This window comes from Lynx canadensis, chromosome E1 (genome assembly GCF_007474595.2).
Source record: "Lynx canadensis isolate LIC74 chromosome E1, mLynCan4.pri.v2, whole genome shotgun sequence".
Classification (NCBI taxonomy): domain Eukaryota; kingdom Metazoa; phylum Chordata; class Mammalia; order Carnivora; family Felidae; genus Lynx; species Lynx canadensis.
The window spans coordinates 19452587-19468983 of NC_044316.2; the positions used below are offsets into that span (position 1 = coordinate 19452587).

Genomic DNA, 16397 nt, shown 5'->3' on the forward strand with positions numbered 1-16397 from the left:
GAAAAACAGCGTTCCCCTACCCCACTCGTCCCCTCCCTCCTATTAGAACTCTCCAGTGCAACCACTTGGAACTTTTTAAAGCTAGGTCTGCTGGTTTACCGCCCTGTATTTCCAAATGAATAACCGGTGCGTTGTGCAGATTTAACAATATAACCAAAACCCCACTCTACCGTCAACTCCCTGCGTCCCTCTGTACTTCACCGGGTCACCCTCCCTTCTCAGGTTGAAACCTGGGTCGGGTCCCCTCTCTTCGCCCACTCTGAGTCTCCAGCACGACCGCTGCGGTAACTAGCCTGGCCAGGGCTGAGAAACCACCCTCCCCCGGCCCGGCCGGGCCTCGGTTCCCGGCCTTCCTCCCAGACCCTTCTCGGGCTGCGCGTCGGGGGCGGCGGTCAGGGTCTGAGAGCGAGGACAGGGCGATGGCGAGAGCCAGGGAGGCAAGGGTCCGAGTCAAGAGGCACGGGGCCGGGATCACGGGGCCAGGGCCGTGTCGCACGCCAAGAGTCGGAGTCCGGGGGTGACAGCTGGGTTGGGGGGGGGGGGCAAGTGTCGGGGAGCGAGGGCCAGGGTTAGGGCGTGAGGGAGGAGGGTCTGAGGCGAAGGCCCTGGTCTCAGGCAAGGACTTGGGTCTCAGGGAGAGGGCCAGGGTCGGGGTTGGGGGATCCGGTTTGGGGTCAGGGGTCAGACAGAATCGGTGGCGAGGACCGGGAGGGAGGGGACGAAGGTCAGAGTTGGGAGCAAGTGGGGTTTAGGGCGAGGGGCGAGGTGGGGTCTGGGGTGAGGTTTGGGGGTGGCGAGGGCTGGGGTCAGGAGGGCGAAGGTCAGACTTCGGGAGGAGGGCCGGAGCCTGAGGCAAGGGTAGCGATCGTGGGGCGAGGGGCGGGGGTGGGTGCGGAGGGCGAGAAGCAGGGTCCGGTCAGGGAGGGGGGTGGCGGTCGGCGGGCGGGGGCCCGGGCGCTGGTGCCGGCCAGGGCTCGGGGATTGAGGTCGCGGGGTCGCGGCGGCGGTTGAGGAAGGAGGGGGAATGGGGGACGTCAGGCCGTCTGGGTTTAGCCGAGGGGCCAGGGCTCTGGGGGCGGCAGCGGACGGGAGCCGGCGCTCCCGCCGCGGCCCTTCGGAAGTGTACCGCGGGCGCTCGACAGGGCGGCAGCACTCGCGCGGAGCGGGCGCCGACCTCGGCCCCGGCCTCCTCTCCGCGGCCACTCGGCGCCCGCAGCCCCAGCCCGACTCGACAGCCTCGGCCCCAAGCAACAGATTCCCGGTGGGAGGCGGGCCAGGTCGCTGCCGCCTCGGGCCTGCGGCATGGGGCGGGCTCCGGGCTTCGGGTTTCCCGGCTCCCGCGGCTGGGGCGCCTGGGAGCACCTTCGCCCCCCATTCTCGAAGGTGGGGGGCTGGGCCCACACTCCCGCAGCCTTGCTCCTCGGAAACCGCTCCACCAATCCCCGCCCACGTTCCCCTGACCCCTCTTTAAGCCCTTTATTGGGCTGAGGGGGTCCAGGACTTAAGCAGTTTCCCAGGGAAATTTCCTTTGTTTGGGGGGTGGCGGTCTGTCTGTTTCGACGAAATGTAGTATACTTTCACTGGTCTTTCGTCAACCGTCCCCTCCCCTACACACACTCATCCTCCTCCATCCTCCCCAAACCGTCCAGGAGAATGTGGGTTAAACAATTTTTAATGTACGTTAGAATGCGTTTGAAAATACTTTGTACAGCGGGTCTGTGTCATATACTACGATGATATCTTTCTCATCAGACTTTTTCTTTTCCCTGCGGTTAATCATTGTCTCGATTCTTTGTAAGCTTTCTATGTATCTGTCACTAATTTTTTTTTCCCAGTGCTGTACCATAACTGTAAATTTCCATTCATTCAAACTCTTCAGGTAATACGTCTGTTTTTGTTTGTGTGTGTGTGTGTTTGTTGTGTTTTCCCCCCTTGGAACTATTCCTCCCATTCCAATCTTAAGTGTTGCTCTCTAGGCCAACTGCACAGCTGTTGTTTTGGGATTTCCCTTCATCATCATCCTGGGAATTTTCCTTGCTTCATTTTGGGAGCCCTGTGTCCTTGGATCCCGAGTTTTGTTTTTCTCTGTCATTTGGTACAGCCAGTCCACCGGTAGCTTCCTGAGAAAGGGTGTAAAGGAGATTTTTTTGTTGAGATTTTGCAAATCTGAACATATGTTTATTTGACTTCCTCACTTGACTGATGTGATCATTTGTTTGGGTATATAATTCTAGGTTGGAATTCATTTTTTCTTAGAACTGTGAATTGTCTTCTACCTTCCAATTTTACTGCTGACAATTCTAATGAAATTCTTACTTTTGTACATGACCCATATACCTTTGTGTATTACTCTATTGTTATTACTATTTCTGGAAGCTTTATCTTCTATCTTTGATGTTTTGAAAATACACAATGATATGCCTTGATATGGATATTTTCATTCATTTTGGTAGACACTCACAGACCCTTTTAATTTAGAAACTTTTGCCCTTCAGTTCTGGCAAATTTCTTGCATTACTTTATTTTTCCTTTGCATTCTTCATGAGATCTCTCCCCTCTACACATCTGTGCTTTATCCTATTCTATTGCCCACCCATCTTTTCCATTCTCACTTTCTCAATGTTTATTTTATTTTTGAGAGAGAGACACAGAGTGTGAGCAGGGAAGGGGCAGAGAGAGAGGGAGACACAGAATCCCAAGCAGGCTCCAGGCTCTGAGCAGTCAGCACAGAGCCCGACACGGGGCTTAACCCTACCAACCATGAGATCATGACCTGAGCTGAAGTCCAGTTTAACTGACTGAGCCACCCAGGTGCCTCTGTTCTCACTTTCACAAATTCCTGTTATTTGTATCCTGGGATCTGTAAATAATTCTAATCCTCTCAATCATTTTTTCTTTCACTGCTCCTTGCTCTTTTTATTGTCTGCAAATTTTCTCAACTCTATTTCTAAACTCTTCATCTTCTATTTTCCATTTTGTCTTCTAAATAATGGTGTGCTAGTAAATGTCTAACAACCAGCTCTTAGAAGGGGAGGAAAAAGCCTTGTTTGCCCATTTCCATAGTGTAAATATTTCCACCATGGCTGATTTGCAAGCTACCAAATGACATCACTGAATGCAGACTTGGAAGTGAGGCATGGTAGTGTATTAGTGTTTCTACCATATACACACCACAGACAAATAATCTCAAGAACATAGATAATATATGTAGGAGAGTAATTTGGAAGTGAGAAGTTTTTAGTACTTATTACTTTTGTTTTTAATGTATTTAATTGTAGCTTTATATAATTGAACTTTTAATAATGACTGTGTTTAACAAATGGCTTGCAAAATTCCTGAAAAATCAACAATTGGTTTTTCCAAACTGGTAGGAGCCAGTTCCTGCAAACTACTGCTTCAAAGTAAAAAATCATGGTCCCTAACATAGTAAAATCAAATCAGAGTAATTTATTTTTTTTAATTTTTTTTCAACGTTTTTTTTTTTTTTTATTTATTTTGGGACAGAGAGAGACAGAGCATGAACGGGGGAGGGGCAGAGAGAGAGGGAGACACAGAATCGGAAACAGGCTCCAGGCTCCTACAAATCAGAGTAATTTAAACACAGTTCTGATCACATTACTTCCCTAAGTGAAACTCTTTGTTGTTTCTCTGCCTACTGAAAACCTCAACAGTCAACCCTCAATTCACATTCCACCTTTCCTACTTGTCTATTAAACAAATATTGATCAGGCATCTGCTATAAGCAAGGTTTTAACCAAGAGAGTGAGGATACAAGGATGAATAATATACATTTCCTTTCTTTGAGATACTCCCAGTGTAGGAGAAGAAAAACTTACATACTATTGAATGTGATAAGTACCGTAAAACACACACACACACACACACACACACACACACACACACACACACCATGCACAAGTACTATAGGAATGCCTAGCAAATGACTAATTCAGCATGGGGGATCTGCCAAGGAAAAACTCAGTTTGTCTTTCCTTGTGTTTTAGGTCTACTAGTGGGTTGGGATTTTTGTTTCGTTAAGTATTATATGCTTTCTCATCACAAGCCCTAAAGGTAAAAAAAAAAAGAGTTCATTTTGAAGACTGCTAATCTCTCTTTCAAAAAAAATTTTTTTTTAATGTTAATTTATTTTTGAGAGAGACAGAGACAGAATGTGACTGGGTTAGGGGCTGAGAGAAAGGGAGACACAGAATCTGAAGCAGGCTCCAGGCTCTGAGCTGTCAGCACAGAGCCCTACACGGGGCTCGAACTCACCAGCCATGAGATCATGACCTGAGCTGAAGTGGGACGCTCAACAGACTGAGCCACCCAGGCGCCCCTCTCTCTCTTTTTTTTAAGTGAAAAGAGATGTCCTCAGAACAAACTGCTGGTTTATTTGGTTAAGGACAAAAATTTCAGAGTGAACCAACAAAGGATTTCTTTAAGCTATCAGTGTATGGGAAAGGTGGAAATATTAAAGTATATGCTGCTAAGTTTGTGAAGTATTTACAAATGTGAATGGAAGAAATGTCATGGAAATAATATGAAAAATAAATGGAAGTATTAGAGTATAAGGCAGTGGAAAAATATACTTCAAAGATGTAATGAGCTATAGGCTAGACAGAAACCATGTATTTCATGATTTCATAGGGTTAGTAATCATCAGAAGATCACAAAGATTTTTCTTTTTTCTTTTCTTTTCTTCAGGCCTCTAGAACCTATTATATTCAGGAGAGTGTTTCAGAGCCAAGGAGTCATACGTATAATCTCCAGTTATCTTCACAAATTGGATTCCTGGCCCTTGCTCACTAATAAACTTAGTCTCCTTCGAAGTATAAAATAGTTTCTTTACCATTCAGTTCACTTAACACAGCATTGGCTTTGTCCTACTTTTTACTTGTGCTTTCTGATTTGCTGCCAGATTTTCAAAAATAAGTGATTTCTAGATCTGCAAATGTATACAAACAATTTATAGTTTCTGAGAATTTTTTAAATTTAAATCTAAGTTAACAAGATTTTTCTGACCCAAAATATTTTAGGCGATGATCCTATTTCAGAAGTGAGAATAAACGATCTAGTAGAATCTTTGAATTGTGCAGGGGCACCTGGGTGGCTCAGTCGCTTGAACATTTGACTTGGGCTGAGGTCATGATTTCATAGTCTGTGAGTTCCAGCCCCGAATCAGGCTCTCTGCTGTCAGCACAGAGCTCGCTTCAGATCCTCTGTCCCCCTCTCACTCTGCCCCTCCCCCAGCTCATGCTCTCTCTCTCACTCTCTCTCCCTCTCTCTCATTCTCAAAATTAAACATTAAAAAAAATTCTTCGAATTGTGTAGAGAAATAGGCCTGAAAAGTCGAAGTGACTTTTCTAAGGCTACGTAGATGTTGGCTGAGCTAGGATTAGAGGACCTAGGTATCCTGGCTCATACTTTAGTGTGTCTTTTCCTCAAAATACTTAAAATATTCACCTAGGGGCAAGCTCTGATGTCCACCAAGCAGTAGAGAAACAACTTTATGTCCATATGTTCATTCCTTTGTTGACTAGTTCAACCAAGATTTATTGCATGCCTATTCAATAACAGGCTGTAGAGATGCACAGATGAAATAGACATTAGCTAATAGGGTAGACAAGCACATATGCGCTATTGGTAACTTATTCTATCTGGGAATATTGGGGGATATTTTCATGCGCAGAGATGACATCTGAGTTAAAGTGATGAATGTGTAGAACTTTGGTGAGGGAATGGCGGGGGGAGAGGCATTCCAAGCATATTAAGAAAGTACAAAAATGTTCATGGAATAATCCTGAACCTAGTATGACCCAGAGCAGGCAGTATGGGCAGGAATAGAAAGAAATGAGGTAAGAGGGTGGGAAGATTCTTATTTGCAAGGCCTTTACCTAAGAAATTGAGGATATTGATTAACTTTGCAAAAGGCGCTATCATGGTATTGTTTCAGTCAGGAATCAGTAGCTTAGGCATTCAAAGAAGTCTTCATGGCTTTCCAAACTACTTGTTATGTGCCATATTTTCTTCTGAAATACTCCTGAATTCACAGTGTCAGGAAACATCTAGCCCAGAATAAAACAAGTTCCCCAACTTTATTTGGGAGTTTTATGGTGAACTCATTCTTTCTCTTCATGTTATATTCTGCTTTCCTTCTTCTACTCCAACACTTCAATAAAATTTCAAGATTTCTAAGTAATGAAAAGTAGCATCTTTTTTTTTTTTTGAGAGAGAGAGAGAGAGAGGGAGAGAGAGAGAGTAGGGTGGGAGGGGCAGTGGGAGAGGGAGAGAGAAACTTGAGCAGGCTCCATGCTCAGCACGGAGCCCATGCAGGGCTCCATCCCACAACCCGGAGATCATGATCCTGGCCAATTCGAGAGTGGCACGCTTAATCAACTGAGCCACCCAGGCGCCCCTGCAAAGTAGCTTCTAATGAGAAACAAACAAACAAAAACCTCTGCTTTAATCGAGTATATAAGCAACATAATCACAACCATTAAAATATAGTTGCTAATACAATTTTCCGGGAGCCCTTAAAGACAGAAACCCAAAACATGCCTCTTATGATGGGGATTCACGTTTAAGTGAAGAGTAAGCCCCCAGTCTAGAGAGTGAGCTCTGCCAGTGAAAAAGAGACATCACTTTTAAGTAGACCTTCAACTCATTCGCTACCCCCATTGCCTCTTTCCCTCACCAGCGTTTGCTGGGAAGAGCTAGGAGCAATGCTGTGTTTCCTATAACTCAAGAATTTGGTTGTCATATATTTCTTCCCTGACATTTCAAGCTTCCTGGGAAAATGAAATTAGTTCTCACTAAAATATGGTAAACGCGTATGTAATTGTATTAACAACAACAACTGGGCCCCCTTGGAATAAATGCTCAGGAAAGAGAGAGATTGAAAAGAATAGGACTACTCTCATTAACAACAGAGAAACAATGGGCACCTGGGTGGCTCAGTTGGTTTAGCATCCGACTCATGATTTCAGCTCAGGTCATGATTTTCACAGTTCGAGACCCATGTCAGGCTCCACACTGATTATGTAGAGCCTGCTTGGGATTCTTTCTCTCCCCCTTTGCTGCTCCTCCCCTGCACTCTCACACGTGAGCTCTCTCTCTGTCACAATAAACTTAAAAAAGAAATAACAAAGAAACAAGAAAGGATTAGAGTCAGAGACAGCAGTATGAACTCATGTTTATCAATATAGAGATGGATAGATACAGAAATAATTATAAATTTGTATGCATATAAGTATTAATTTACATACACATATTTCCTAGTTCTGTCTACTGAGAGCCTAGAAGCAATGACACCCCAGAGGCAATAAACACACTTAACACCCACATCTTGGTTTCTGTATCATTTTATCATAATGAAAGGAACCAGGGCTCCTTGGAGAAATGGCTGATCTAGAACTGGGGTAGGGAATATATAAAATGAGACACGCTTCTCATAGTACAAGAAAGTAAGGAATTGCTAAAGGCAAAAAACACCCACAATGATAGGGTCATGTCAAAGGGACAGAGGAATCAACTAAAAGATTTCCCAATGGCCAAAGAAAGAACATTATGAATAACAAAACAAATAATGTAGTATTAGATACATCAAATATCCAAGAACTCATACTGATACAAATAAATGATTGAATAAATAAAGAAATGAAGGAAAAGAGGAAAATCTCCTTACAAAAGAATTGGAAATAATTTACATAGATACTCCCCAAATAAGAAGGTGGAGCTTAATTCACCACCCAGTCACTATCACCACACTTGAGTGTGGGCTACACTTGGGGACTTGCTTCCAGAATGCAAGGGAGCAAGGGAGACAAAGTAACTTTACAGTGGAAAAGCCTGTCAACTACTAAGTTGGTGGTGATTAAGGTTAACATTATCAATGACAGTCATGTTGATAGGATGTCCCCTGGATATGATGTGATGAGAATGGTACTTCACATCTGTCATTTTCCTCCCCCAAACCCATAACCCCACTCTTAGAAGAACACCAGACAAACCCAAATTGAGGAACATTCTACAAAATACCAGAACTCTTTAAAACTGTCAAGGTCGGGGCGCCTGGGTGGCGCAGCCGGTTAAGCGTCCGACCTCAGCCAGGTCACGATCTCACGGTCCGTGAGTTCGAGCCCCGAGTCAGGCTCTGGGCTGATGGCTCAGAGCCTGGAGCCTGTTTCCGATTCTGTGTCTCCCTCTCTCTCTGCCCCTCCCCCGTTCATGCTCTGTCTCTCTCTATCCCAAAAATAAATAAACGTTGAAAAAAAAAATTAAAAAAAAAATAAAACTGTCAAGGTCATTAAAAACAAGGGAAGTCTGAGAAAGTGTCACAGGTCACAGACCAGAGCGGACTAAGGAAATATGAGGATTAAAAGTAATGTGGTATCCTGGATGATAGATGGAGAGATAGGTAGATAGACATAAACAGTAAACTTTTGCCCAACAGAAAATATGCATATTATTTTACAGCCATGAAACATTGAAAGTAATTGACCATTTTAGGCCTTGAAAAAAAATTCAGCAAATTCTCAAAAGCAGATATTATACAGCATTTTCCCCCTTACTATACTGCAACACAGAATAAAAGGTTGGTTAAAGAAATTATGGAACATTAAAAAAAAAACAGAAAGAAAAATAAAAAAAGGCCTAACTTCTTTATTTTGTGATACACCTATCAGAATGCTCCTATCTTTTTGTACTTTCAGTATTTTTCAGGTATTTCTGCCATTTGTGAAAGAGGATTTTGAGATTCTTGCATGATGAGTGTGATACAAACTCTCCCTTTTATTTCCAATTCTAAATGTTGTGCAGTTCACCTTCTTACTGGGCACTCTTCGACATCATTTGACATGTTTTGAGCTGAATTTGTAATCCCCTTCTGTTATGTTAGAGAAAGGATGACACAATTTTCCTTTTGTTTATTGATCATTCAGGAACCAAAAAGGGAATCCAAGCTACATAATTTTATAGAAAAGGGACAATAGTATGAATTTAACTTTGGTATAGCACAATGAAATTTCAGTGACTTTCTTAGAATTAAAGAACTATGATAATTTTAACAATAAGCGACATCGTTTCTTGGTTTTTCTCAATGTCTAAATTGATTTTTTAAAAATTCCTATCCCCCACTTCTGAAATTATCTCTTTAGAGCAATGTGTCATACAAACACTGTATATCCTAACATCCAATGATGAAGAATTTTGTTTTCAGTGATTACAGTGAAAAACTACAAATGGACTTTGTTTTTGCTTGCCAAAAATAAAATTATAATGTTAAATATGATTTTCCAAATTACACATGACCCATCCTCAACTTTCAGAGATCATGGCCAAAAATCACTGACCTAAATCAAACCTTAATTTTCTATTTGAGGAAACTAAGATCAGAGAAGTTAAATAACTTTCTCAAACTCACACTGTGAATTAATGATTAAGTCAAGTCTTGATTATAGTACAATACAATGTTCTTTCTCCTAAGATTGTTGCAAAGGGGAACTTGAGGATAAAATAGGTTTTAAAAATAGAAATAGAGCCAGAAGCGTTTCTCTCCTGTTAAGAGAATTCTCTTCAAAGAAAACTCTTCTTTCTTTCTGAAGAAAGCCCGACCAAATAAAAATTCCTTGGCCTCTGTGTGTTAATTTGATCCTTATAAACTGAAAGTTAATTTAGAAACTTAATTTATCTCGATATAAAGTAAAAGTCCTAGAAGTCCTACTCCTCCAACCATTCCTCCTCTTTGAGTGCCTGTATGATAGAAAGTGGTTACAGAATTCTGAATTCTGTTGTTGAATGCTTTTGTAATCTCAAGGAATTTCTTCCAAGCACATAGAGTACAAACTCTCCTACTAGTGACAACATATAAGCCCTTGTACTATCAAAAACAGCTGCTAAGTCATTCTGTGGCCTCGTCAGTACATCTCTTATTCAGCTCAGTCATGAAGGTGGCAACCTTCTAAAACTAGTCACATGAGTAAGTTGTCAGAATCTTCCGTGCCAAAAATTATTGCGAGTGCTAATAAGTACAGGCAATGTGGAATGACAATGCCTTTCAATGGATTCACAGCAAATTTCAAATGCTACAGGGTCCTAGGAAAAATCTTCCTGCAGACTGAAATTAAGAGATAGGAAGCCATCAGTATGAAGAAAAAAATAGTAGTTCGACCAGGAATAACAGCAACATTTCACCAGAAACTAGTTCCACTGAGTAGTGTAAGCAGAAGTAAAATCTTGCATAGAGTAAGGTGGGTAAAGGCATTTCTCGTGTGAGGTACGTGAAACATCTCAAAGAACACAGAATTTCTAGGCTAGGAGACAACTCTTCCACAAATAGATTCTCTCTCAACATGTACTTAATCTCTAGTATGATCTTGGCAAATTACTTTAAATTCTGGGATTCCATTTCCTCAGGTGTAGGAAGAGGCTTAAACTAGATACTAAGTTTCCTCTAGCTATAAGTGTGTCTTCATATAACTAAATTTCTAAACAGTAACTGCTAAATAATATCCTTCAAACAAAAATCACATCACGGAAATAAGAACGGTAGTTGCAATAAAAACTAAAAATTAAGTCTCCCTTTTATCTCGTAATTTGTTCTGATTAACAGTAATTAGTAATGATGAAAAGATGAATTTATACTTTCAATGGAAATGCAGACTACAATAGTATTACGGAAGTGGTTATAATACCTGATTATACTGACCTGATTTATCAAGGACAGCTACACAGCAATGCTCTTTTTTCCTCATAAAATAAAGAAAACATTTTGGAAACAATAAGCTCACACACAGATTAAGAGGGAACAGCAAGACTAATTTTTTTTTTTTTTTCCTGAGCAGAGCATGCCTAAGAGATACACAGATTGATTCTTTCATCTGTATTTCATGACTATGAAATGAAATAGTCTTCATTATTCTTATCATAGGTGTGTTTTTAGTGCTGTTGATTTTGGAGGTGAGTATAGCCCAGGTTATATTATTAGTGCCACTTTAACTCATTGTCTCTCATTACCAGACTTGGGAAGGTAAAAAACACATCGTGTGGTGTTTTCAAAACAAATTTGTTTAGTAACTACAACCACTTATCTTCAAACAAATTTTCAAACAGATAAAATCAGAGTAGCTGCCTGAGGGTGCAGACCCCACCATTTTGCAGCCTTGTCTTTTCCCTGGGGTAGCTTTTGAAACCCTGGGGCTTTCAACATGACAGCCTAGATACCTTTGTTGTACTGGAAAACACGTGGGGTTTTGAGTCTCCTGTAACTGGGCTCAAATCTCAGCTGACCCTCTTACAAGCTGTGGGAGGATGAGTTAATCTCTTTGAGATTGAGTTACGTGTATGTGAGGTCACCGATAGCAACTAAAATTACAGCTTATGATTGTTGTATGGATAGGACGTCCAATAAATATCAGTTCACTTGTGCTTTTGTTTAAAATTAAACATAAAACACTGATCCCACAGTTAAACACACACACACACACACACACACACACACACACACACACACACACACACAGGGGTAATAGCTGTCTCCAGATGTAGGCCTCCCAAAAATTCAGGTTTAGATATTTCCAATTTGTCTCAGGTGTTTTTTCATCCCTCAGGTTATTAGTATCAAGTTTCTTCTTGTCCCAGGGGTTCTAACCATGGCCTACTACCATCCTTATTATATCTAGTTAACTCCAGATAAACACACACATTCAAATCAGCGGTTTGTTACAAACACTCCATAGTATGCAGTAAATGTTCCATGGTTCCCCTGTTTTTCTTTTCTAGACAAAAGAAACAAAAGTAACTTTTGACTTTAAATTTCAAATAGAACTGTTAAAATGATTCCTTTCCACTCTTATTAGGAAGGCTATTGCTATTCTTAAGGGGAGGCCATTCCTTTTTTTTAAGTCAAATTTGATTATATTTCTCTAAGAACTTATTAGCAAATATAAAGTTTTAGTCTCCTTAAAGCAAGATTAAAACAAATTTTTTTCTGATATAGCATTTATTGGCTTGTTTCAATAGTCTCAGCACTTAGTTAAGGTGATAGGAATGGACTGAGGATAGAAAGACACTGCAATTTAAAAAGGAAAACTGAGGGGTGCCTGGGTAGCTCAGTAAGTTAAGCGTCCAACTTCGGCTCAGATCATGATCTTGTAATTTGTGAGTTCACGCCCCGCGTCAGGCTCTGTGCTGATAGCTGAGACCCTGGAGCCTGCTTCGGATTCTGTATCTCCCTCTCTCTCTGCCCTTCTTCTGCTCACGCTCTGTGCCTGTCTTTCAAAAATAAGCGTTAAAAAAATTTTTTTAATGGAAAACTGATATCTAGGTTTTGTCGGCAAATGCATTCAATGCTGATGATTATTTATCAAAGTATTTCAGAGGTAATATTTACTGATCTTTCTTGACCTAGAAATGACATGTTCAGCATCTTATATCTCTAAAACTCTCCAGGTTCATGGCATGATGGTCAAGAGTGAGGGCTCTGGAAACTGTCTGGGTTAGAATACTAGCTCCATTACAAATTTTGCTGTTGTTTCCTCATCTATGAAATGGGGATAATAATAATTACCTACCTCAGAAAGTTGGTATAAGGATTGAATGTGTTAAAAATGTTAAAAACTTAAAATACTGGGGTGTCTGGATGGGTCAGGTGGTAGAGCAGGCAACTCTTGATCTCAGGGTTGTGAGTTTGAGACCAATGTTGGGTGTACAGATTACTTAAAAATAAAATCTTTAAAAAAAAATTTAAAAAATTTTAATTGGAGCGCCTGGCTGGCTCAGTTGGTTAAGTGACCAACTCTTCTTTTTTTTAAAATTTTTTCTTTTGGTTATTTATTTTTGAGAGCGAGTGGGGAAAGGGCAGAGAGAGAAGGAGAGAGAATCCAAAGTAGGTTCCAGGCTGTGAGCTGTCAGCACAGAGACTGACCTGGGGCTCGAACTTACAAACTGTGAGATCATGACCTGAGCTGAAGTCGGCCGTTTAATGGACTGAGCCACCCAGGCACCCCAAGTGACTGAGTTTGATCTCAGCTTAGGACTTGATCTCAGGGTTGTGAATTCAAGCCCCATGTTGGACTTCATGCACTGGGCATGAAGCCCACTTAAAAAACAAACAAACAAACAAACAAACAAACAAACAAAACCTTAAAATACTGCCTGTCACTGGCACCGGTAATCATTATTGTTACTTATACTTGTGCACTGGTATCCATCCTTATTCACCAAAAGTCATTGGATGAGTTCCTATTCTATGCCAGGCATAACGGTAGACATTATCTATCTAAGTTACTAAGACAAATCACCCATCATCCCTGCACCCAAGAGGTTACAGCAAAGTAAAAAGAAAAAGATTTGGCGCTATAACATACGGGTTGCTAATAACTTGAATCAGATTCGAGGAGTCCCTAAATGAAGTGAGCATTTCCTTCAACTACTCATAACAGTGATAAATCACAGTAGTGTTAGCAGTGCCTGTGGCTTTGTTTCCAGGAGAAATTACAGATATTTCTGTATCACATTACGGTTCTTGCAGGTATCTCAAAATATTATTTGCCGTCATCATTACTTTGAAAGTTATCAGATTGAACTGCTACTAGATCTTATTTAGTGCCTTCAGAAAGAGGCATGACAAGTTTCCAAAACAGTTGCCACCCCAAACTTAGAAATAACAACACAAAATAAGTAAGCTGGCCGCAGAAACAACCAACCGCGTGATGATTTCTAAATAGTTATGCCTATGGAACAAAATGTGATTATGCAGACTGTAAAAGACAACTCATCAGTTAACTCTACTTTGTCCAAGGTAATACGATTTTTTCAGTGTTCTACATGTATTCTAGACAGAGTACAAAAAGGGAGAATCTGTTACTCTGCCTCTTCTACTGTACATCAAAACCATGCCCATGCCTAGCCAAGAATGTTACCTAACATGGAATTCTTATGGGAAATACCCCTTAAGAACATCCCAGCTCCCTTAGCTCCATTTCTCTGTTCATCAAACACTGACGACAGCCTGTGCCTTGCTCTTTTTCTTTGATCATACCTGTCCCCCACACTCCCCTGCAAAGGAAAAACCCTGTATAAATAATGGATCACTTACGGGTTATGTTTACTGCGAATAAATTGGCATTCTAGTTTTTAACTTGATATTTTGTGATTTGCCTAGTGTGATTTAACTCTCCAAACCCCGACCGAATGATGAAGCCTCATTTTCTAACCGGGAAAAGTTAAAGACAAGCAGTTTACCAACATCTAAAACCCCAATCTAAAATTGTGGGGTGGCATCAATCAGAAAAGACTTATTTCAGAAATCTAAAAAAAGAAGAAAAAAAAAAACCTTCTTTTTGTGGAAGGGGGAGTTTTTCCAGAGCACAGAGCAGTATAAGAAATGAGAGCATTCTGAACTTTTTATCTGACTAAAAATACAGGCTGTACTTATGTATCAGCAACAGGTATATCTTATTTCAGATGCGTTCCTGAACTGCCGTATTTTATATTAAACACACCATTTGTAGAGCTCATTTTCTTAGGTAGCAAATGCTTGGATTAAAATCAGTACTTCAGATGTTTGAATAACTGTTCCAAAGACACTAGTTTTGTAAACAGCTTGAATAACCAACCATTCCAAAGATACAGTGTTTGCAGTTGCCTTCTACGAAGGTCCCCAAGCAGCCATGTGAAAGTGTGAAAGTATTGTTATTGGAAGTATGAAATGGTTCTGTGCTTAGAGATTGGGATATTTGAAGATAATGTTTCGTTTTAACGTAATGCAAGATCACAGTATTTGAACTGGAAGAACATCTCAGACATCACCTTGTCCCAGCTGAAATTCAAATCTTGGAGAAGGTCAGCTCACCTCCAAACCGGTCTGTACGAGCAGACTAAATCGGGCCTATGCATCTGTCTTTTTAGCAGGACCGGCAAAACCACGGATTCCTTCGAGCTTCTGAGCGCAACACGAGCAGGTTCCCAACAAGGGTATACATACTTTTAAGAAATCGTTCAGTTTATCTCTGCCCACTCCGATGATGCCTGGCGGGGCTGAGTGGGGAGAGGGGTGGAGTGGGGGTGGGGGGAGGATGGAGTGGGGGTGGGATCAGGTATCTACGTTTGGCTTCCGACACGTTGAGAAACCACGACTTTCTCAGCAACGATCCTGAAGCTTCAAAGCACCTACCAAAAATAGTTTTCCTCATTTCATAGGTGATTCCTGTTACATAGAAGTCGCTCCCTTTGGTGGAGCCCGGTCGCGTCCGAGAGCGGCAGCCACAACCCCCTGGTTGCCCTCAGTCCTCTCAAGGGCTTTGCTGGGTGGGACTCGGCCTTGGGTGGCAAGGGGCACGTGGTGGCGAGGGGACAGGAGACGCGCGATCCACGCCCTGGGCGCCCCTCTGACGAGAAACGACCCACCCAACCCCTAGCCAGGCCCCTTCCTGTGAAGTTAGAGACTCGATGATCTGTAATGGATCTCGGTTCGTTTAACAGGCCCCTCGCCCCCAGTTCCTCAGAGGCCCGCCTCTCTTCAGGGGTCTTGTACCCCCTGGGGGCGGTGACTGACGACGCTCAGAAGGCGAGAAACGGCTCCCTAAGCCGTTCGCTGGGTCCCTCTCTCCCCACAATGCACCGGGGCCAGCAGGAAGGCCGCTCCGACCCCTAATTTTCCCGCGAATTCAGTTCAAAGAGGCGGCCGGGCCCGCGATCGGCAGCGCGCACGGGCCAACCAAGCCGCGCCTCCGCGAGAAGCGCCTCCGCGTGACTGACGGGAGAATCCGCGGGCCAACGGGCTGGGCGGCCGGGCGGCGCGCGCTCCCGCCGGCCAATCGGGGCGCCGGGCGGGGGAAGTGGGCGGAGCGAGGCCAGGCTAGGGTGAGCGGCCTCCCGAGCGGAGCGGGGCTCTCAGGAGGAGACACTTTTTTTTTCCTCCCTCCTTCCCTCCTCTCCTCCTCCCTTCCCTTCCCCTCTCCTCCCCTCTCTCCTCCTTCCCCCCTCGGTCCGCCGGAGCCTGCTGGGGCGAGCGGTTGGTATTGCAGGCGCTTACTCTCCGGGGCCGCCCGGCGGGTAGCTGGCGGGGGGAGGAGGCAGGAACCGCGATGGCGCCTCAGAAGCACGGCGGTGGGGGAGGGGGCGGCTCGGGGCCCAGCGCGGGGTCCGGGGGAGGCGGCTTCGGGGGTTCGGCGGCGGTGGCGGCGGCGACGGCGTCGGGCGGCAAATCCGGCGGCGGGGGCTGTGGAGGCGGCGGCAGTTACTCGGCCTCCTCCTCCTCCGCGGCGGCAGCGGCGGGGGCCGCGGTGTTACCGGTGAAGAAGCCGAAAATGGAGCACGTCCAGGCTGACCACGAGCTTTTCCTCCAGGCCTTTGAGAGTGAGTGTGTTTGAGGCTTTGAGGGCAGGAATACCCCCTCG

General features: G+C 43.4%; 2 protein-coding genes across 3 annotated transcripts in view; one reads left to right on the forward strand and one right to left on the reverse strand.

Annotated features, from left to right (window-relative positions):
* Positions 1-681: 681 nt before the first annotated feature.
* On the reverse strand, positions 682-1780 carry LOC115501375 (keratinocyte proline-rich protein-like). The gene is made up of 2 exons (XM_030296424.1): positions 1703-1780; positions 682-1416 (listed from the first exon to the last, which is right to left on the reverse strand). Exons 1-2 carry the CDS (start codon positions 1778-1780, stop codon positions 682-684), a joined length of 813 nt encoding a protein of 270 aa, XP_030152284.1.
* Positions 1781-15852: 14072 nt separating this feature from the next.
* The window catches only part of SUZ12 (SUZ12 polycomb repressive complex 2 subunit), a 46711-nt gene continuing 46166 nt past the window's right edge, over positions 15853-16397 (forward strand). For both annotated transcript variants that reach the window (XM_030295371.1, XM_030295372.1), the window contains exon 1: positions 15853-16356. In XM_030295371.1, coding sequence (XP_030151231.1) covers positions 16086-16356 — 271 coding nt within the window. In that variant the 5' untranslated portion in view covers positions 15853-16085. The remainder of the gene's footprint in view (positions 16357-16397) is intronic.

Bases quoted from the DNA above. Each gene is read 5' to 3' on its own strand.
- LOC115501375 (XM_030296424.1), bottom strand. From the start codon at position 1,780: ATGATTAACCGCAGGGAAAAGAAAAAGTCTGATGAGAAAGATATCATC. The intron at 1,417-1,702 runs GTATTTTCAAAC...GTTTCCGAGGAG, and splicing joins ACACAGACCCGCTGTACAAA to CAAGGCTGCGGGAGTGTGGG.